This window comes from Ursus maritimus, unplaced genomic scaffold (assembly GCF_017311325.1).
Source record: "Ursus maritimus isolate PB19 unplaced genomic scaffold, ASM1731132v1 scaffold_19, whole genome shotgun sequence".
NCBI lineage: Eukaryota > Metazoa > Chordata > Mammalia > Carnivora > Ursidae > Ursus > Ursus maritimus.
The window spans coordinates 355,810-376,792 of record NW_024424341.1 but is presented as its reverse complement, the minus strand read 5'-3'; the positions used below and the strand labels follow the sequence as shown (position 1 = coordinate 376,792).

The following is a 20,983-nucleotide window of genomic DNA, read 5'->3' as shown; positions in this document are numbered from 1 at the left end:
GGACCATGATGTGAGCCGAAGGCAGACACTTCACCGACTGAGCCACCCAGGCGCCCACTATTGACCAGTTATGAGGACAACATAAAGACATGTGCAAATACTGAAGGACTCAGACATTTACTTCCCACATACCCACTGGTGAGGAATGATTAAAGGACCAACTCTAACAAAATAAGAACATAAACCAAAAAAAAGAGGTAGGTTCGTAGTGGAGACATTACTTAGAAACCACAGATCCACAGCTAGGGGCCATGAGGTATGAAGCACAGAGCTTGGAAGATTGAGAATATGATAACAGCACCCAGTGGAAGAAAAAAAAAGCAATCAGAAACTCCAGGTGAACAATAAAACCATATAGAGCAAACAGGTTTAAGTGTGAGTTGAGAGTGCCTTGATCCACGGCGTATGGTTCTGGGAGGTTTACATGTTAGTGTTTCCAACAGGACCACAATGACTTCTATTTTGCAGAAAAACTGAGGTTCAGAAATCTGACGAGCTCATACAAGCAGTCTGACCCCAAGCTCACTCAGCCTTGCTGCCTTGTCCCCTACAAGTTATGAGCCAGACAAAGGAATGATGTAAAATGGATTCCCCAGTGTAGACCTGAGCCTCTGCCCAGAGGGCATGCACTCAGGCTCAGAGCCAGCTCACTCCGGTGTAATGCTCTGAACCCTTATGACATTTGAACGAGGGCACACAGGGCCTCCCATGTGTTGCGGATCCCAGTGGCCTTGAGTCCTCTCCTCTGAGTAGCACCCAAGGAAGTGTGGTCACACTCACAGCTCAACTCCTAGAAATGCTGTCCTCTGTCCTGAGCCGCCAATGTTAGGAAACAGAATGTGAACATCCCTGAGGCTAGTGCGGGGGGAACTGTGTTGCAGCTGGGTGCAAAAGGGAAAGTCAGAATACTGGCCCTGTCTTCACTTAAAAGTTTATATTTCATCCATGTATATTTTTTTGCACAAATTTTTGATTTTTAGAAATATTGCACTAAAATGCTATTTACTTTGAGGACTGAAGTTTTGGTGGCCCCGTCCACTTTGAAATTTGCACCTGAAGCCAGTGCCTTCCTCTCCTCACACTTCACCAGCCCTGTGCTAACCAAGTACCTGGGAGAACCGGGGAGTCAACTTGAGAGAACCAAAGCCTGGAGTGGAAAGAGGCAGTCGAGGCACAATATGCAAAGCTGGAAATAAAGTTAGAGCCACGTAGCCCACCATTCAGCGGAGTTGGGTGAGGGTGTGGTGAGACTGTTTCTGTTGGGCTTTTAAAAAATTATTACTGTTTTAATTTTATTATTTTTTAAAAAGATTTTATTTATCTGAGAGAGAGAGACAGAGCATGCAGGGGGAGGGGCAGAGGGAGAAGCAGACTCCCCGCTGAGCAGGGAGCCGGATTCGGGACTCCATCCCAGGACCCTGGGATCACAATCTGAGCCCAAGGCAGACGCTTCACCGACTGAGCCACCCAGGCGTCCCAAGAATTTAATTAAAAAAAAAAATTAAAGCCAGTGAATTCTAAATTTGAAAATGCAGAGAAGGTCAAAATCAAGGGTCAGGCAGGTTTCAAAGGATGAACACCGGGGCCACGTGGGGACGGATGAAGGGGTAGAGAACTCGAGGACCCAGCGAGACCGTGTAGGAGAAAAGGAGGCAGACCTGCCGAATCATGGCTGCGGTGCTGGAGGGGGACTCGAACCAGTCAGGCTCATGACCTGTGTGAATTCACGAGGGTGCCACAGGGCCTGGGGAATGGCCTGAGAAAGTAAGACAAGTAAGAAATAAATGCAAATAAATACCTTTCAAGAGATGAGAAAATAAGGAACTTCGCGAGTGTGAGAGCTAGGGAATTGAATGCCCTGAAAATTTTGGCAAAAGCCAGACACAGGGGAGGAGACTCGAGATAGGACAAGAAAGAGTGGACCGGCTTGAGTGGTCATCGTATTTAAAGACAGATACGCTCAGATGAGGCTAAGAAATAAAATACAATTATGTGCTCTTAGGGTCCAACTCTGAAATAAGGAAAAAAGTTAGAAATAAAGAGACAGAAAAACAGGGGGTAGGCACCATTAATACAAGCAGAGAACAGTTTCCAGGAGTGGTTCGCAGAGAAGGGGAGCTCTCAGTGGAAAAGGCAGGTCCGCCGGCACCGGCAGACCAAGCCCCCCCAAGAAGTAGGGTCCAGGTCTGGAGGAGACGGGTCATGGAAGCTGGAGGTGAGCGGACACCAGAGTCTGCGACAGGACACAGCAGAACGCGAGCAGCTGTGTGCGTCTGCTCCGCAGAGACCGGCCCGGGCTTCCTCACGGCCCCAGTCCCTGGTGGTATGCCGAGAGTCCAGGGCCCAGAGTGACAGCCTGGGCTCTCTTCCTCTCCCATCAAGGCAGGTGTTCTCTGCACAGTGTTGGGTGAGGGTCAAAGCCCCCAGGTGTGGTCCTGAGGACACCCCGTTGGGGTGCAGGTCCTGGCAGACAAAGTCCTTGATGGGGACTGGAGCCAGTGGCACGGAGGACGGAGGAGGGCTGCTACCCTCAGCATGGCCCCCACGTGGGCCTTCTTGCCACCACCTCCACAGGGAGAAACAGGTAGAGTTCCAGGCACGGGACCCTCCGCTCATGGTGGCCGAGCCAGGGCTGGGACATGACCTTCATTCTCATGCGGGAGGCAGGGCCCGTCCTTGGAGGTGGGGTGAGGACGCAGGGGGGGTCTGCTTGAGGGCCCAACGCCATCCAGGGGCAGAGGTGTCAGGGAACCTCGTGAATGCATGGAGTCTGCGTACCCCCCCCCCTCCCCGCCCAACAGAGCCCTAAGGACCCAGAGTGGGCTGGGTCTCCCTGTCTCACCAGCACCTCTCACCAGCCTCCCTAGCCTGGCTCCCTCCCAGCCCTGCTGCTCCCTAGAACCCTGGACCAGGATCCTCTGGTCTCAGCAGTGACTGGCCCCGAGTGGGCAGCAGGGCTGTGAAATGCTGACACTCCAGATTTCTGACCCAAACCCCCAAGTCCAGCCTGCTCAGTCAGAAGCCTGCAGCCAGAATGTGGGTGGCCGGGACGCCAGTGAGCTGCAGGCCAGGAGCCGGGTGCAGGCCCCCAGCGCTGGGTGGGGTGCAGTGGGAGCCCCCCGGGGGGCCGTGCTCCATCGTCCATGCTCACGTGAAACTAGTTTTACAGGCAAACAAAGGGGTACATTACAAGAGGGCAACTCTGAATGATTGTTGTAGTTCTTGGCAGATCTCAGGCACCAGGCTGCGGTGAGAGTAAGGACACAACTAAGATGTTGACCCTCCCAAGTCTGCCCTTTCACCAGGGCTCTGGATGCTCCCCTGGGGTCAGCGGCCTCGGGCAATGTCTGTGCTGGGCCCGGTCAGCTACACCCAGCCCACAGGGTCCAGGACCTTCCACCTGCCCCCCCCTTCCCGGGGAAGCACTGGTTACTGATTGAACGCTGGGAGCCTTGAATGGGACGGTTCCTGGCAATAATCACCTGGACCAAAGATCTCTGCTCTCTCTTCTGCACACAGAGCAGCTCTTTACAGCCTCGGCTGGACCCCGAGGTGCAGGAGGCAGCCAGGTCAGGACAGACGGGGCACGGCAGCACCGGAAGCCGCCGTGGAGACGGTGTCATGTGGATCAGCTGGTGTCTCTGGGCTCTCGTGGCCATCTGCGCTGGAGACCAGTTCCGGGATGAGGCTGAGAGAATCATGCAGGAAACACCTGTCATCGATGGGTAAGCCACCACTCATGGGACAGGACGGGGGATCCAGGGACAGAGGGGCCAGGAGCTCCCGTGCCCTTGACTTGCGGACAGACCTAACTCTACCAGGACTCATTGCTCCACCCACAACATGGCCTTTGCTGGCCTCAGCTCCTTCACGGGGTCTCTTAGGGCCCCCAAAGTGTCAGCAGGAATGGAGCAGTTGCAAGGCCCCCAGGCCCCCACCTGCATCCTAGGTGCCAGATCCCAGCTTGGAACGGGTGCCGGGGATTAGGATGTTGGGGCCTGGCCCTGAGCATGCCTCGAAATAGCCACATAGCCTAAGGAGCCATATTCTCTTTCAGGCCTTAGCTTCTTCACCTGAAGCCAGTAGGTAAGGGTGGCATCTACCACGGGCTCCCTGGAGGCCTTTCCTGGCCCTCTTGTCCTTCTTCTGAGACCTTTCTCATTCCCCTCCCTCTCCTGCATCCACCTGCAGGAGGCCTCATCAGGCCCCAGGTCCCCGGGTTCCTTCTGTGCTGTGTGCACAACTGGACCTCATCTGTGTGCTCACTGACTCATCCCCTCCCGCAGACCCCTTTCCAGCCAAGACCCTGGTGGCACCTCGTTCTTTCTCTGGCGTCACAGCCAGCCTGGCAGGGTCTGTCCCCTCCAGTTCCCAGTGCACGTGAATCCACCCTCCTCCCCCCCGCCCCCACCTCCACCTTCAGTGGGTCACCAGTGAGCCTCAGACAGACTGTGCTGGACCCCATCAGCCGAGGTCTGGTCCCAGTGCTGCAGCCAGAGGGCATCTGGGAGACATAGGTTCCAGCTCCTGTCCTTCTGGTTCAAGTTCCCCACCCGCCATGGCTCCCACTGAGCTCAGAGGAAGGCCTAAATCCTCCATGGGCCCCCAAGACCCCCCTGCTGCCCCTGGCCATCCCCACACCCCTAGGTGCTCCAGGCAGGCTCCCACTGTCCCTGCTTGTCCTCACGTCCATGTTCCCACCCTCACTGCCTCCTGGGCTTTGCTGACCCGTGTGAAATACCAGCTGGGCACACACTTCAGCCCGGCTGCTCCTGCCGCCCTTCCTGCAGTTCCCCTGCACACCAGCAGAGAGCAGGGACTCGGGTCCCTGTGCACCCAGTCTGAAGAGCAGCAGGCAGCACGTGCTAGCAGACCCTTGGGTGGGGGGAATGTTAGGACAGCACCTGTGTGTCTCTGTCTGGCACCCAGTAAGTGCCAAATTAATGTTACGATCATTACTATTTGTCAGATGCTCCGGGCTTTGTTAGACAAAAAAACTGCAAGAAAAGCAGAGAAAATGGGATGCGTCCTTCTATGGGAGCCCCAGAGAGCTGTGGCAGCCCTAGAGAAGGGAGGGGACACCAGAGGCTCGTGTGCACCCCTCTGCCCTTGCTTCCTCCCCGTACCTCCTTCCTGGCCCCAAGGTCCGCTCATGCATGCTCCGTGGGGGATGAGGCACAGAGAAGTCTGCTCAGAGGCTGCTGTCCTGGCTGGAGACCCTGCTGTCTGGGAGGAGGCCAGCAAGGGCAGGCGGATGCCAACAGTATGAGCCTGGGAAGGTGCTCTGCTCCTTCATTCTGAGGAGCCTGGGGGGTAGCTGGGCACAGAGAGGGGCTCCGGGTTCAGGGGCTGGGGTTTAGAGGCTTTTATGAGGGGTAAGATGGATCAAAGAGCCCAGACAGCCAGGAATACTCAGGGAACTGCAATCCAGGGATCTGGAATTGTCTAAAGAGCTAGAAAGTTAAGACCAGGCTGACGGGTATTGGCTACCTGCATTACTCTTGCTGGTAAGAGACCCAAGGAAGTGATTTCAACAAGAGAAATCCAGAGGGAGTCCTGGCACGGTGTTCTATAATGGAACATAGTGGCCATCATTCCCATAGTCACATCATGGTTTAAAGTGGCTGCACCAGCTCCAGCCTTTACATCTGCATGCCNGCCAGCAGGAATGAGGAAGGGACACAGAAAGGGCAAAGACTGAGCAACAGCTGTCTGTAAATGAGAGCTTTTGGAAGCTGTCAAAGGGCACAACTTAGTCACATGGCCCCACCTGGCTAAAAAGAGGCAGGGAAGTACCTTTATTTCACATGGCCATGTTCCCTGCTAAAATAGGGGGTTCTTGGGACGCCTGGGTGGGTCAGTCAGTTAAGAGTCTGCCTTCAGCTCATGTCATGATCCCAGGGTCCTGGGATCAAGCCCCACATTGGGCTCCTTGCTGGACGGGGAGGCTGCTTCTGCCTCTCCCTCTGCCCCCGCTTGTGCTCTCTCTCTGACAAATAAAAAATAAAATCTTAAAAAAAAAATAGGGGGTTTTCTTACCAAGAAAAAGGTGGAGAATGGATAAGAAGCCACCAGCAGTGTCTCCTACAATAGCTAGCTGTCCTTCAAGTGCTTGGAACTATCGCCTCCCCCCCGTGGAGTCGGGGCGGGAGGAGGCTGCCCCCGCCACACAGATAAGGAGGGTGGGTCCAGCAGGCTCCCGAGCGGCCGTGCTGACCGCGGGGCGAAGGTGGCCTCTGTTCCCCACCCTGGGCTCCAGTGAAAGTGCCCCTCCCCCCTGTGGGTTCCTGGCTGGCGGCTAGAAGGTGGGGCACCCTCAGGCAAGGAGTAAAGTCCTGTCCAGGGGCCCCGCCCAGCCCTGCCCCAGGATCGCACCAAGAGGCACTGGGACTGTGGCGTTCACCTGCCCGTCCACCTCTCGGTCAGCAAAGGCATCCCGGCCACCAGCCCACACCCTGTCACATCAAAGCACAGCTGTGGCAGGAGCCCCCCCAAGAGAGCAGGGGCGGGTCCTGCGAGGCCCAGGTCCTAGCGGTTACTCACCACCCTCACGGCTGGCTCTGAGGAAGGTACTGCCCGAGGCGTCCCCACATTACAGGAGGAGAAACTGAGCTGAGAGGCGGGAGCCAGGATTGGAGATGGAAACTGATGGGGGGTCAGGCCGGGGCTGCTCGTCCTGGCCGGGGGGAGGGGGGTCCCGAAAGCAGGAGGAGCCACCCACACAGAGCAGTGACCCTGGGATGGGGCGGGACGGGCCCTCGAGGCGCCAGGACCGAGGCCCCCTGGCACTGCATTAGGCATCCATCAGGAGAGCCTCCGCAGGCTTGGCTGACGAAAGCGCGGAATCCAGCTGGTCTGAGCTGGGCCTGAGACGGGCCTGAGACTCTGCATTTCCAGTCAGCTTCCCGGACCCGCTCTCTTCCACATGTGGAACTCAGGGGGACCTGGCGCCCAGAGGTCCCTCCCCCTCCGGGCCGCTGCTGGGTCCTGGGTCCAGGGAGGAGCCTGCCCAGCCCTGTGGGTTCTGCCTTTGCAGCCTGTTATCAGCTGCTGACAGTCAACCCCTCTCCTCCTCCTCCCTCCCCTCTCTCCCTCCGAAGCACCCACCCCTACTGGCTCCTGGGAAAACTCAGAGGGGCTCAGTCCTTTGGAAGCATATTAGGATGTGCTTGGAAACACAGGGCTGGGCTGTCACAGAGCCCCCTGTGCCCTGCTCTGCTGCCCCAGGAGGGTGGGGTGGGAGTGCCAGGCCCCCAAAGCCAGGTCACACCCACATCCCTGCCCCCTCCCTGCAATGGGAGGATTTCATCTTTAACTTGTGAAAACGGTCAGGGTCAGGGTCCCACACCCAGCTGCCCAGGGTCAGCTAGCCCTGTTCACGGAGCTTGTTTGCACTCCTGCCCCTGCTGCCCAGGGCTGCTCTTCCCTCTTCCGCAGGAAAGGTCCTTGGAGGGAAGAGGCTGTCTGAGCTCCCGGTCACCTGGGCTGGGTGTGGAGCACGGCGGAGAGCTCCTCTGCCCTGGGCGTTTAGATGAGCGATGTGTCGCCCCTGTGGCTTCAGTTCCGAACTGTGCTCAACAGGGAAGGCCCCAGGTCCATGTGGCCGTCCTGCCTTGCCTCTGATCCTTCGCGCCTCCCCCAGGCACAACGACCTTCCCTGGCAGCTGCTGACCATGTTCAACAACCAGCTCCGGGATGAGAAGGCCAACCTGACGAGCCTCGCCCACACACACACCAACATCCCCAAGCTGAAGGCTGGGTTTGTGGGGGGCCAGGTATGGCTCAGCTCAGCCCTCCAGTTGCCTCTGCTGGGGTCCGTTCGTCTCCTCCTCCGTGTCCTGGCTGAGCGGCAGGCCCTCCAGTGCCTCCTGAGCCCCTCGAGGCCACGAGTCTTCGCAGGGGACTCCTAGCCACACAGGCCGTGGGAGGGCTTCTGAGACGGGAGGGAAGCCGGACGGCCATATGCATGGGGGGGGGGCAGGGCCCCAGCTCCTAGCCCCTCACCCCTGTGCCCCCTAGTTCTGGTCTGCATACACCCCCTGCGACACCCAGAACAAAGACGCAGTGAAGAGGACACTGGAGCAGATCGATGTCGTCCACCGCATGTGCCAGATGTACCCCGAGACCTTCGTGTGTGTCACCAACAGCACAGGTGGGTCCTGGTCCAGCCCGCCCCCAGCCCCCCGCCCCAGCCCCGAACGCGGCAGCTGGTGCTGCTCAGGTGTGCCCTCTGCGGAAGCTCCCGAGACACCCAGGCGCCCCGGCTGGCTCTCCTCACAGGCATCCGGCAGGCCTTCCGGGAGGGGAGGGTAGCCAGTCTCGTGGGCGTGGAGGGCGGCCACTCCATAGACAGCAGCCTGGGCGTCCTGCGGACACTCTACCACCTGGGCATGCGGTACCTGACCCTAACCCACAGCTGCAACACACCCTGGTAAGTGACCCCGGGAGGGCCCGCGGGCCACGCGGGAGGGTCCCAGGGCAGGGGTCAGCCCCTAGCTCTGCCCTCCTCCAGCACCTCCCTGTGCTTCCGGGAGTCCGGGACCTGGGTGGGCCGGGATGACCACTCTGGCCCTGGGACACCTGCTGTCTGCTCTCCCAGGGCTGACAACTGGCTGGTGGACACAGGAGAGGACGAGGCCGAGAGCCAAGGCCTGTCGGAGTTTGGCCAGGTGAGGGCGGGCATTCAGCAAGGATCACAGTCCCCCTCTGAGGAGAAGTGACCCAGGACACAGGGTCTTAGCTCTCAGGCCTGCGGTTTACTATCAGCTGAAGCTAGCAGGGGTTGTCCGAGGGTGGGCATTCCCTGGAACCCACAGGTCATCCCCCAGCCATTGAAGAATTCATTAGCGCCTGGTCCAGCAAGGGGCCCTTGCCCAAATCTGCCCCCTGCCCATGCCTGGCCTTGTCAGGGGGAGGGGGCTGTGGTGAACCCAAGAAAACTGTGCAAACACCAGTGTGCCCAGTGCAGCCTTCCTGGCCCCTGAGCCCTGTGTCCGTGCAGAGCGTGGTGAAGGAGATGAACCGGCTGGGGGTGATCATTGACTTGGCCCACGTGTCCGTGGCCACCATGAAGGCTGCCCTGCACCTGTCCAAGGCCCCCGTCGTCTTCAGCCACTCCTCAGCCTACAGCCTGTGCAACCACCGACGCAACGTGCCCGACGATGTGCTCCAGCTGGTGGTGAGGAGCTGCGGGCCAGGGTGTGGGGGTCTGCCCCGCCCCTGGGCTGGTCCTGGGCTGCGGTGCTCCCTCCTGCGCTCACAGCTCCATCCTTCTCCTGAGCAGAACCAGACAGGCAGCCTGGTGATGGTGAATTTCTACAATGACTATGTTTCCTGCCAAAAGGAGGCCACCCTGTCCCAGGTAGCAGGTAGGTGGACATGAGCGGCCACAGCAGCAGGGGTGGGGAGGGCTGCTCGGGGACCCACGCCTGCTGCCTTCATTGGCAGACCATCTGGACCACATCAAGAAGGTGGCAGGAGCCGGAGCCGTGGGCTTTGGTGGGGACTATGACGGTGTTTCAAGGTAAGGGGCAAGGCCAGTGTCCTGGGGATGAGCTGGGAGGGTCACACTCCCCATAAACATGTCAGGAGAGCCTGAAGCTAGCAAGTGTGTAACTGTGGACAGGCCCAGCATGTCACACTCTCAAGGCCACTCCACTGGACCCCCAGTGCCTTGGGATGGGGTGTGGGCAACCCAGTGATTTGTGGGGAGGTGGACGGGCCCCTGAGGCCCTGACCCCCGGAATGCATAGCCTGGTTCTCTCTGCCCTCTCCTCAGGCTCCCCTTGGGGCTTGAGGATGTGTCCAAGTACCCTGACCTGGTGGCCGAGCTGCTCAGGAGGCAGTGGACAGAGGCGGAGGTCAGGGGCGCCCTGGCCGACAACCTGCTCAGGGTCTTCGAGGCGGTGGAACAGGTGAGGAGGGCTGTTGCCCTGACCCAGGCTTCTTGGCAGGCCGGCCGGCAGGCAGCCCAACCTGTATCTGTCCCCAGGTGAGCGATCACACACAAAGTCCTGAGGAGCAGCCCATCCCCCTGGACAAGCTGCAGGGCTCCTGCAGGACCACATATGGCTACTCCGAGGCCCCCAGCTTCCACCACCAGCCGCGCGCCCTGCTGGCCTCCCTCACCACCATCCTCCTCGGCCTGTGTCTTCTGTGATGCCCTGGGGTCCGGACTTCCTGGGCTCCTGCAGCTCTGGGGAGACAGGCCACCAGAGCAGGGAGATTCCAGGACGCTGCTCCCCGCGCACAAGGCCTGGCCTCTCCTGAGCAGGTAGCTGGGCTCACCTGAGGGCAGTGAGCCGTGGGCAGTGCCAGACACAGACACACAGGGGACCGTCAATAAAGGCAACAACCCTTCTGAGTCATGAGGGCGTGTCATCAGCACCGCAACCCTGGAGGGGGGCTCCTGAGCACCCGAGGGCAGATTCCGTGAAAATGGTCCCAGGCTGGACCTCCAGACACCACAGCACCTGGGTCCTGGGAGAGCAGGGCCAGAGAGGGCTCAGGGTCTTAAAAAGGGCATTGCGCGGGCACTGCTTAAGGCTCCAGTTGCCCCCTCCCCACGTACACACACACCTGCACGCACGCACCCACCTACACACCCCAAATGTGATGCACTCGTACGTGTGCACCCCCCTCACACGTGTGCACCCCCATCCCTGTGCACACACGTGTGCCCACAGCCTACCCCTTGGCCCCGCTGCCCCCGTTCTAGGCCACAGCCTCTATGAATGACCCATCTGGACGGGTACAGGCTTGAATACTGAGTGAGGAGCCCCTCTGCCCAGGCGCCCTGGGCCCTAAGATGCCCGCAAATGAGTGGACAGCGCCGTGCAGCCCCTCCCTGAAACTGGAGTGCCCACAGGTGCCTGCCTGGCTCCCCCTGCCCCTGTGAGGGTCCCTGCCTCCCATTCGCAGGCAGATCTGCCGTGACCAAGAGGGACACTGGTGAGGAATTGCAGACCACTTAGGATCAATTTAATGTTAAAGGGTTTCTCTTCCGAGTTGGCCAGATCCCGCCCAAAACCCCCTACTCCGCCACAGGGGATTTTCTGGCGGAGACGGTGGGAAGGGTCCCTCTGGTGGGCTGCGGTGGTAGCACACCAAATTTTGCTACCTGAAATCACACCGGAGGCCACAGCCACAGGTGCCACCCAGAAACCTCTCCGGTCCCGGCGAGCTCTTCGCTGTCCAATCTCAATTTGTCCTGCTACGGTTCATTTCCATTCCCGCTCAACCCTGTTCCAACCTCAAGAGACCTTTCCTGAGGAGTGAAGGACACGCGGGCTGGGGGGATGGGTAACCACGACACAGAGGCTGTGCAAACCCCCTCCTCAGGCCGCGGGCAGAGTCCTCCAGGCGCCCGCTGTCCCTGGTAAGGCCCACGCGGGGCGCACAAGCAGCCCCAAGGATCCCGTTCACACGCAGATGTGCGTGGGTGTGAGGGACCCGGGAGGTGGGGGCTGTTCCCAGTCAGCCAACAGGTGCATGACACAGTTCCAGCTAAGCCTTGGTCACATTTCACACATTCAAAAACCAGTTCAAGACCAGGCAGGATGGGGGCGCCCACCGTGGAATACGAGGGACTGTAACAGAAGATGGACGCAAGGATGCGGGGACCAGTGTGCGTGAGAAGAGCAGGAGCGTTCTGGGGAAGGGAGGCCCAGGACAAGACCGTGCATGCCGTCCTCTGCTCAGTAAGGAGCGTCCCACAGAGGGGCAGTGAACACTTCTCAGTGCTCTGTGTACAGAGAAATGAGCAAAGACAGGAGCACAGGAGAGGCAGATTTCCGCTGTCAAGTAATTTACAAGTTGAGGCGGGGGTGGCTAGATTGAGTCTGATCAGAGCAAACCTGTGGTTTCTGGTACCCAGAGGGACGTCCACGGATTATGTCCACTGACATAAATAATGGAATAAGTAAATGGAGAGAAGAAACTCTTCCTTAAAACAGAAATGCAAATAAGAAATCACCACCAATACTATCACCAGGAAGATTCATCAAGGGGCACGAATATCAGGGACAAAGTATGACAATGTTTGCAGGTGATGCTGGCAGTCTTAAAATTTGTCCCCACAAGATACTCAATAGAGGGGGAAACTATAACGTCACGGGGGAGAAGCCTGGCCCACACCACCTGTCCCAGGTGAACAAGACAGCAACACCGTGTGCCTAGTGTCAAGCACTGAGGGCAAAATACCACTTCTATGGGACTCTTGCCAAGAGCTGTGACCTCAATGTCATCGTGTCAAAATGTCACATCAGCCCGAGTGGAAAGGCAGTCTGCAGAATAACTGGCCAGTAGGCCTCCAAGTCGGAGTGCCTAGGGGGCTCAGCTGGTTAAGCGTCCGACTCCTGATTTCAGCTCAGGTCATGGTCTCAGGGTTGTGAGATCGAGCCCCATGTCAGGCTCTGTGCTGGACGTGTAGCCTGACTGGGATTCTCTGTCTTCCTCCCCTCCTGCCCAACTCCCACCCTTGCTCTCTGCACTCACACTACCTCCTAAAAAGACAGACAAAAAACCGACCGTCTAGGTCACAAAGACAAATGGGACTGTCCCAGGTTGGAAGAATGCGGGCATCGCAAGTAAATGCCAGGGTGGTTTCCTGACTTACACAGTTACATAAGTCAGCTAGAAAGCAGACGTGCAGGGTGCTGGTGTACAGAAGAATACAGAAACTGTGCAAGTTGCAACTTTTATGTACGTTTAAAATTATTTCAAGGTAAAATCTTTAAAAAAAAATTTAAAACTTCAGACTCTTAACTCCATCTGTAGGGGTGGGGCCTGAGAACATGCATACGTCACCCCACCCGCCCCACCTGCCCTCCTCCAGGTGCCCTTCTCAGCCTCCTGCATGGGGGCTGGAGAGCCCTGTCAAGGGCCCACCTGTGGCTCCCCACCCTACCCAGGGCCACTAAAGCAAAGCCGGAGAAAGTTCTCAGGGATCGATTTGTTTACTCACAACAGCATTTTAGGAAAATGGGCAAACATGCCCACTGCTCTCTGATGAGCCACAGCCGTGGAGCTCTGCACCCACCAGGCACCGGGACAGTCAGGATCTTCTCTGAACACCCAGCGCGTGGGTGCCAGAGAGACCACAGCCAGGGAGTAAGGCGAGGCCGGCATTGTGGAGGAAGAGCCAGACAGCACACTGACCCGCCCTCTGGTCTCACACCACAGTCTCGGGCATCAGGGCAGCTCCAACCCAACTGACTGCCCACGATGCCCAGGACGAGCAAGTCTGGAAGAATCACGTGTGGCGAGTCACGGTGAAGGTCTCCAACATGTCTGCTCACAAGAGCCACTGGTGTGAGGACAGCCTGGGCAGCCGGAGGCCTCTGGGAAGGGCTGGTCGGGCGGTCAGCTGTGCACGGAGCCGAGCCCCACTCACTACCAACCCTGAAGTTCTCACCAGCTCAAACAAAAGCGGGCTCGGACCCAATGAAGGGTGCACTGCTGTCTGCTCCTTGTATTTTGGCAAAAAAACAAAAAACCCTGGAAGCTTCAAGAAAACAAAGTAAACTTCAGGAAATGAAAATCACAGGAACTGCTGCCTGTCCCAGAAACTCATCGAGAGGAGCTGCTGCTAGTTGCTCGGCCGCGGCTGCCACAGCTTCCCCAAAACTGGCTCACCCGGGGTGTCTCTCCGAGCACGCAAGCTCTGGCCGGCCCCTCTGGCTTCCAGGTCGCAAGGTGTGAGCCCACAGGCAGGAGAGACCGGTCGGGTGGGGGGGGGGCACCCATTATTTACAGTCCAGAAAAGAACGACGCAGACGCAGGACCCCAAGCAGGGCTGTGAGACCACCTGCTCCTCGCTGAAAGGGACCTCAGTGCAGACCTGAGTTCCTACAGGACACACAGCACACCCCTTGGGGCTCGCGGCCTTCCAGAGGCAGCAGTGGAACGAGGATGTGGGCCTCCTGGGTGGGCATGCCTGACCTGGAGCATGGCACCTGATGCCGGGGATCAGCTGGCCTCCAGGTGCCTGGTAGCAGGGAGCAGTCCTGACCGCACTGGCTGACCACCAGCAGCACATCTGCCATGACACGGAGTCTGAAAGCCCCCATGGCCCACCTGGCACCCACTGGTCAGTCCCCGTCAACGTCTCAGAAGGTGGGAGGACAGAGGGGGGCCTGCAGAACCCCAAGCTGGTCAGCCCAGAGTCACAGAAATAACCCACAGAAGTCAGAAGTTTGTGCAAACTCACCCACCAGGACACAGAGCCACCGTCTACGCTAAGAGGGACAATTCCCAGGCTTGGAGGGAAGGGCCACGCTGCAGGGTGTGCAGAAAGGCAAGAGGCATGGGGAGAGAGATGGAGCCCTCCTACCCGGCCCTTCCTGCACGTCAAGGCCAGGGAAGCAGGGCCCTGCAGGAGGGCTCGGCTAGTTTCTCAAGGCAGCCAACCTGCAAAACAACAACACAGCTCCTATGAGTGTGGGTGAGGGACGGTGGAGCCTCTGAGCGGCTGTGCGCTCAGTGCAAGAGGCTAGCCCTGGGGCCAAGGGCCCCTCACCCCTCCATTGGGCCGTGACCTCTCCTCGCAAGCTCAGCTTACAAGGCTGTCCTGCGATAGCACTGGAAAAGCTTGGGGAGCAGCCCCAAGTATCTGTTATGTGAGCTCCTAAAGCGAACTGCGGACAAGCGTGTGGGCACGTGGCTGACACGGAGCACAGACATCGAACACGGGCAGGGGAGAGAGGCACCAGATGGAACACGGGCTGGGCCTTGGGTAGGGGACTCCTCGGAAGGAGGAGAACCCCTGGGCTAAAGCCCCGTCACGTGAGCTCTCCTCCCGAGGCCTCGGAATTCCCTTCTTCCCTTCCAATGCGCCTCCTTCCCCCACAACCGCAGCGTCAGAGCATAGGGCGAACAGCCCAACATCTGGGGCACTGAGCCCACCTCCGAGACAGCTGGTCCTCCTGGCTGCGCACGGAGCTCTCGCCCACGGCAGACGCGCCCTCGGGCAGCTGGCTGAGCTGGTCTAAGACCTCCAGGCCGTTCTCCTCGGCGATCTGCACGATGAGGCTGTCCACCTGCTCCTGCGGTGTGGTCAGTGTGGTGGCCGAGCTCATGGAGTCCTCCATTACCTGGGGGTCATGTTCTGGGCAGGTGGGTGCAGGCCCTGGGACCTCCGCAGCCCCACTTCTGGCCACTCCTCTCAACCATGTTTCCTGCTCGCTCCCTCCACCCACAGCAGACCACCCCACCACTCTCTCTAGGGCACCTTCTCCAGCGCTCTCAGTCCACTGGGTGTTGAGCTGGCCACCACTCTGGAAGACACACTCACACCCTAGCTCTGGGCCTCCCTCTTATGTGCAGGCCTCCACGTGCTGGTCCAGACACCACGAAAGTCAGGTGCTCTGGAGGTGGCCCCCACCAAGGAGGGCCAGCCACATGAGCCACCCCCTGGACGCACTCCCCTGCACGCCCAGAGCACAGGTGACATACCGATGTGTGCACATCCAGGTTCTGCACCTGCTGCTCAAACCTGTCCATCACCGCAGAGACCTTCTGCAAGTCCATGGTGCTGAGCGCCCTGTCCAGGGCTTTGGTCACCTGCGCCATGTTCTTGGTCACCTGGCACAGAAGAAAGCAAGGAGGCAACAGAGCTGAAGCAAGGAGACGTCACCCACCGGAGATGGGCCCTCGGCACCCTCCCCAGGCACACAACCCCCCAGGGCTAACAAGACTCCAGCCCTGGCCTAGCCATGTTCGGGACAGGCTGGACCTCTCGGGGCCACAAAGCTCTTTTGTGGCAGGTCTCCAGGAAATGCTGTCAACTAAGCAACAGACATGAGACCCAAGCCATAGCCACTTAAGAAAAATCTGAGGACCCCTTATCTAGTCCTTTGGTGCCGCCCTTACGACATGGAGGGATTCCCTACTACACCACCAACGGGTCCGACATGGCTCTTCCTGCCCAGCCAGGCTCCTCGACTCTGCTGGTAGAAGCTGGCAGAAGCTGGCAGAAGCTGGCGTATGACCCTGGGCATGAGCACTCACCCCCTTCATGGTCACAGCGGTCTGCACCTTGGAGGCCACTGCATCCACGCGGGATGCCATGCGGAGCCAGTTCACACCTTCATTCTTTTTGCGGATGGCATTCTCGGCGTACACACGGGCACACTCCACGTTCTTCTGCTGAAGAGCCTGAAATTTGGGGGAAGCGCCAGCTAGGAGAATGTGGCTGTGTGTACGAACACTAGCCAGCCTGTGGGGCCTGGTCCTGGCTTTTCCCGGGGAGAGATCTGCTAGCACGGGTCAAGCCCTTGGCCCGTGACTGCCATGAAAATGCAGAAATGCCAGCCCCCAGCCTGTTCAGGAACCAGGGTGTCTAGGCAGGGTGCCAGACCAGCCCGCGCTGGGGGCTACACAGGAGATCTGGCCCCAGGGACACAGCCGCCTTTCCCACCTTCCAGCCCGTCTCTTCCCACCGCACACCCTCGTCAGTCTCTTCAGCTGTCCGCACCACAGGAACTCACAAAAACCACAGTGGCAGATGCTGACGCCAAAGCAAGCAGGTCCGTGGAGGAAGATGAAGGAGCTGACTGGGGTCAGTCCTCCAGTTTCCCTTCTGCCCTGGGAGCACCAGTTTGGGTGAGGGGGTCACCAAACTCTAACACCCCAGGAGCTAGCCCACCCATGCTACAGCTGTCAGAAAGTCCCCACGGAGAGCAGCCAGAGCCCCCACCACCTCTCTTCTGCCCAGTTCTGATGCCCGAGGCACGGGCTATGCAAGGAAGAGGGCAGGAAGGGACAGGGTCGTGGTAGGGATGGCTGGAAGCCCACATCCCACACAGTTTGTGAAAAACGCGTGTTCAGTACTTTGGAAGTGAATAAAAAGCACGGACGTTCCATGAAAAAAGCAAAGGCAAAACACGGTCCTTTTGCTCTGGACGCCCTTCGTGGGCAGGGAGGCAGGGAGGTGCCACTGCACGCCTTGAGCAGGCTCCTGAGAGAACACCCGCGGCCGGAGTCTTGGGGCGCACCTCACACGAAAAGACGACACCAGAACGACGCGGCCGAAGCCACAGAAGTGAGGTGCGCGGCCCGGGCGCGGTGCGGGCTCACCTTCTTCACTTTGGCCTGCTCTGCCTTGGAGTCCTTCTCCGCCTTCTTGGCCAGCTTCTCCAGCTGCTTTGCCGTGAACTGAGCAGAAACAGGACGCTCGGGTCAGACACACGCGGCCCGCCCTGCGGCACCTTCCCCACCCTCCTCAGCACGGAGAAGGTGCCCAGCCTGCACTGTCCTCGCGGCCTGGGGCTGCACGGACGGAGCTCACTGGGTCTCTGAGGCTCGGGGAACAGGGAGGGCTATGATGGTTTCCTAAAATGTCCTAACCCAGGACACCAAACATAAACCCTGCCCAGAGTGGAAAGTTAAAAAGCCAACTCATACAGGGGCGCCTGGGCAGCTCCGTCGGTGAAGCGTCAGGCTTCAGCTCAGGTCAGGATCCCAGGGTCCCCGGATCGAGCCCCACGGTGGGCTCCCTGCTCAGCGGGGAGGCTGCTTCTCCCTCTGCTCCTCACCACGCCCCCACCACGCTCACAATCTCACTCTCTCAAGTGAATAAATAAAATCTTAAAAAAAAAAAAAGCCAACTCACACAATCACTACTACTCACGGATTTTGTTTCTTTCCTTTTTTAAAAGATCTATTTATTCATGAGAGAGTGAGTGCACGGGCACAAGGGGGAGGGGCAGAGACAATCTCAAGCAGACTCTCGGGGGAGCACAACATGGGGCTCGAACTCAGGACCCCAAGATCATGACCCGAGCTGAAACCAAGAGCTGGACGCTTAACTGACTGAGCCACCCAGGCGCCCCTACTTATGGATTTTCAACTTTCGGAAAAAACTCGATAGATTGTGTTTCAGGCGACCCCAAGTGGTAATACAGAATTCCTGATGAACATACACCTCCAAGTGGTCTCTTCACAGAACGTTGTCTTTGTCAAGGGCTGCTGGGCAGTGCGCGCTCCCAGGCCCCTCTGAGTGGGCCCCACAGGTCCCCCCAAAAGGCCTCATCTGACCAGGAAGCCGGCAGGAGAGAATGCTCAGGTAACCAAGTGTAAGAGCAACCTTCCAGAGGCCCACAGAGCTCCCCTGCGGGTGGCATTCCCTCAGCCTGAAGCAGCCCCCTGCCTGGGAGGAACCCCCACCGCCCCTCAGCACCCCCCTAACTTGGGACTTTCTGTCACATAGAAAGGGTTTCTTGTCTGCCTACCTCACACTCCTACATTTTTTTTTTTTAATTTGTCAAAGAGAGAGAGCACGAGCACACACACAAGCAGGGGGAGCAGCAGGCAGAGGCAGAGGGAGAAGCAGACTCCCTGCTGAGCAGGGAGCCCGATGGAGGGCTCGATCCTGCGACCCTGGCATCATGGCCTAAGCTCAAGGCAGACACTTCACTGACTGAGCCACCCAGGTGTCCCCTCCTACGTTCCTTCAGGGAAAAAAATCCAGATTTTTCTGACCTGGCCCTGAGCACCTTCCACAAGGTGGAAACTTGCGGAACAAAGTGCCTGGGGCCTCGTGGTGTCCCCGCCCTGCCTCTCCACCGCAAAGCCCATGTGGTGAGCTAGTCAGCAGCTCGGGCACATCACTCCCGCCCAGTCTTTCAGAACTAACCACGCACGGTTAACTATGAAGGCCTTTAAGGGAAATGTGGCAGAAGCCGGCCCGGGGTTAATTATAAGAGGCATGCTCCGCTGCTCAGAACACTCTCCTTCAAAGTGATTTTAAAGAATTTGAAACCACAGCTTGAAATGCCTGCTGGAACATCAAGGGCCGCCCCTAACACCCAGGTTGTGTTTTTAAAGGTAACATGCTCACTCCCTCACGGACAAGCCCACGTGATCTGCTTTTGCTCAGCCCAAGACAAGGAAAGGATTAATATGCCATCAAGCCAACTCAGTAACCTCCCCTTTGTCATCAGTCCAGAAGAGCACGGTGCAGAAATCACGCAATTTGTAATCTGTCCTTCTGAGTGTGACTGACACCATTTGTCCTCATTTGCTAACCACCGAGACAGGACTGGGGTGAAAGGTCATTTAGTACATACCTTCAACTGGAACAGGGTATCTGCAAAGAAAGGAGAAGGTTTGTGGATTTCAACTGTGACAAGTGGCACTTCTAACAAGCATATGGAAGCCACTAAGACCCTCCTGACACAGAGGGCTGGAGCAGGATGCAGGCATGGATGGGGCCTTCAGGGAGGCCCAACCCACACTGGAGGCAGAAGATGGACTTGTGCACCAGTTCTGCCCCCTCAACAGCCAGAGGGCAAATGTAGAGGCTCCCTAACCTCCGATTCCTTATAGATAATACCAGGATGGTACCGGCTGACCTCAAGGATTAGTGTACAGACAAAACAGGTCATGGATGCAGCACGTGGCCCACAGTGAAAACCCGAATGGTGGTTTGTAATTAAGGCAACTTTACAAAGGCCCTTGGGATTCTCTCCCAATTTAATAAAGCTCAGTATTGGGCAATCTGCATTTTATATACTCTTTTTCCCCAAAAGTAAATGGATAAAAGTAGCAAGATCATGACTCTAGGCTGTCAAAGACCTGACCCACACACAGAGACCACCCTCCACGGCACCTGGAATGTCTGAGCCATCAAATCGGGCTCAGGTGACTCCCTGTCCACAAGGAGGAACCAAAGAGACTTGAGAGCATTAACAGCTACCTCTCTGGACAGCCACACTTGCTACTCACTCACCAAAACTCAAGAGGCACACAGATCCAGATTCGTGTTTAAACTAACTTAATTTGTTCCCTTTTCAAATTGTAGAATGTCTGAAAGGGTTTACCACACTAGCCCAGAATGAAGGAACGAGATCTGTAACCAGAACGAGGGTGTGGAGTGTTCACAAATGCAAATCAAGGCCCCCAGCTGAGAGCCTTGGGGTTTCAGGCCCTGCGCAAGCCCTGGTCAGGGCCAAAGCCGGCTGTGGAATCCCACGATCAGAGCTAACTGGACACAGGTGGCAGGCAGAGTGCCTCCCGCAGGGAAAACAAGGCGAGGTGTGGCCAGCTCTCCCACTCTCCAACTTACGGTGTGACTTAAACCACCGTCTCTCCCTGCCTCCGCTTTCTCATCCACACTTGAGCAGCAGGAACAGACTCTTGAGAGCGAAGAGCTGTTAAAGCAAACCCTAACGCTGGAAAAAAGTGAGACGACCAAAAGAAAATCACCCCGAGAGCTGGCAAACTGCGGAGTAAAACCCAACACTTGCGGTGGGGATGGGGGTGAGATGCTGTTCATCTTCTGTCTGAGGCAACCCGTACAGAACTTCCTTCGTGATGATGACGTGGTTGTACAGCTCTTCACATTTCACGAGGGGATTTTCAAAGCCGCTCTACCACACACGTTCCAGCAAACGTCCGTCCCTCACCTCATCACCCATCCTTCCAGTTCCTTGGTGCCCTGAGCGCGGGGCGGGGCACAGTGGGAGCTGCAGGCAGCGGGGGCCATCCAGTGCCCACCCCACACGCACAACCGTGCCGGGCACGTAGTAAGTGCTTCTCGCCTGAGCTCTTCTTATTTCCCTTAGTGGTGCTCTGGGGACAGGGGTGCAACTGCTCCTTTTCCGGTGCCCTCGGACCTGACACCCCGGGGCCCCAAAGGCCGATGTCCCCCGCCGGTACAGGAGCTGGGGGTGTGGGGTGGACGCTGAGGGGCTGGGGGAAGAGGGTGTGGGTCCGGTATCGATGGCGACGATCGGGGTCCGGGGTCCCTGAAGCCCGCGGGACCCGCCCTCCCCCGGCGGGGGGGTCTCTTACCGTCCATGGCCGGTCCCGCAGCGGCAGCCCTCGCAAGAACGGACGCACGGTATCCCGGGTCCGACTCGGTCGCCCCTACCAGCTCTGCCGCGCGGGAACTTCCGGGGTCGCCGCCCACTTCCGGCGAGCGACAGCTCTCGCGAGAGCACGGCGCTGGCCCGGCGGGCGGGGCGTTGCCGTGGTGACCCGT

At 58.2% G+C, this 20,983-nt stretch overlaps 2 protein-coding genes and 1 long non-coding RNA gene across 3 annotated transcripts; 1 reads left to right on the top strand and 2 right to left on the bottom strand.

Moving 5' to 3' along the window:
* Positions 1 to 1,464: 1,464 nt before the first annotated feature.
* On the bottom strand, positions 1,465 to 7,012 carry LOC121103388. Its single transcript, XR_005835548.1, has 3 exons — positions 6,544 to 7,012; positions 3,483 to 3,688; positions 1,465 to 1,756 (listed from the first exon to the last, which is right to left on the bottom strand). It is a non-coding gene; the product is annotated as an uncharacterized LOC121103388 (long non-coding RNA).
* Positions 3,599 to 10,361, top strand: DPEP1 (dipeptidase 1). Its single transcript, XM_040633143.1, has 10 exons — positions 3,599 to 3,725; positions 7,643 to 7,775; positions 8,020 to 8,152; positions 8,281 to 8,431; positions 8,600 to 8,669; positions 9,002 to 9,178; positions 9,284 to 9,368; positions 9,448 to 9,523; positions 9,779 to 9,914; positions 9,992 to 10,361. The coding sequence occupies exons 1-10, from the start codon at positions 3,622 to 3,624 to the stop codon at positions 10,157 to 10,159; spliced, it is 1,233 nt and encodes a 410-aa protein (XP_040489077.1). The 5' UTR covers positions 3,599 to 3,621; the 3' UTR covers positions 10,160 to 10,361.
* Positions 10,362 to 12,942: 2,581 nt separating this feature from the next.
* Positions 12,943 to 20,916, bottom strand: CHMP1A (charged multivesicular body protein 1A). Its single transcript, XM_040633142.1, has 7 exons — positions 20,794 to 20,916; positions 19,068 to 19,087; positions 17,077 to 17,154; positions 16,009 to 16,155; positions 15,454 to 15,582; positions 14,905 to 15,092; positions 12,943 to 14,409 (listed from the first exon to the last, which is right to left on the bottom strand). The coding sequence occupies exons 1-7, from the start codon at positions 20,798 to 20,800 to the stop codon at positions 14,388 to 14,390; spliced, it is 591 nt and encodes a 196-aa protein (XP_040489076.1). The 5' UTR covers positions 20,801 to 20,916; the 3' UTR covers positions 12,943 to 14,387.
* Positions 20,917 to 20,983: the final 67 nt, after the last annotated feature.

Excerpts from the sequence above, each read along its gene's own strand:
- DPEP1 (XM_040633143.1), top strand. The coding sequence starts at position 3,622 with ATGTGGATCAGCTGGTGTCTCTGGGCTCTCGTGGCCATCTGCGCTGGA. Across the intron at positions 8,432-8,599 it reads CACAGCTGCAACACACCCTG|GGCTGACAACTGGCTGGTGG; the intron begins GTAAGTGACCCC and ends CTGCTCTCCCAG. Across the intron at positions 9,179-9,283 it reads ACGATGTGCTCCAGCTGGTG|AACCAGACAGGCAGCCTGGT; the intron begins GTGAGGAGCTGC and ends TCTCCTGAGCAG.
- CHMP1A (XM_040633142.1), bottom strand. Across the intron at positions 15,583-16,008 it reads CCGCTGTGACCATGAAGGGG|GTGACCAAGAACATGGCGCA; the intron begins GTGAGTGCTCAT and ends CTTCTGTGCCAG. Across the intron at positions 14,410-14,904 it reads GAGGACCAGCTGTCTCGGAG|GTTGGCTGCCTTGAGAAACT; the intron begins GTGGGCTCAGTG and ends GTTGTTTTGCAG.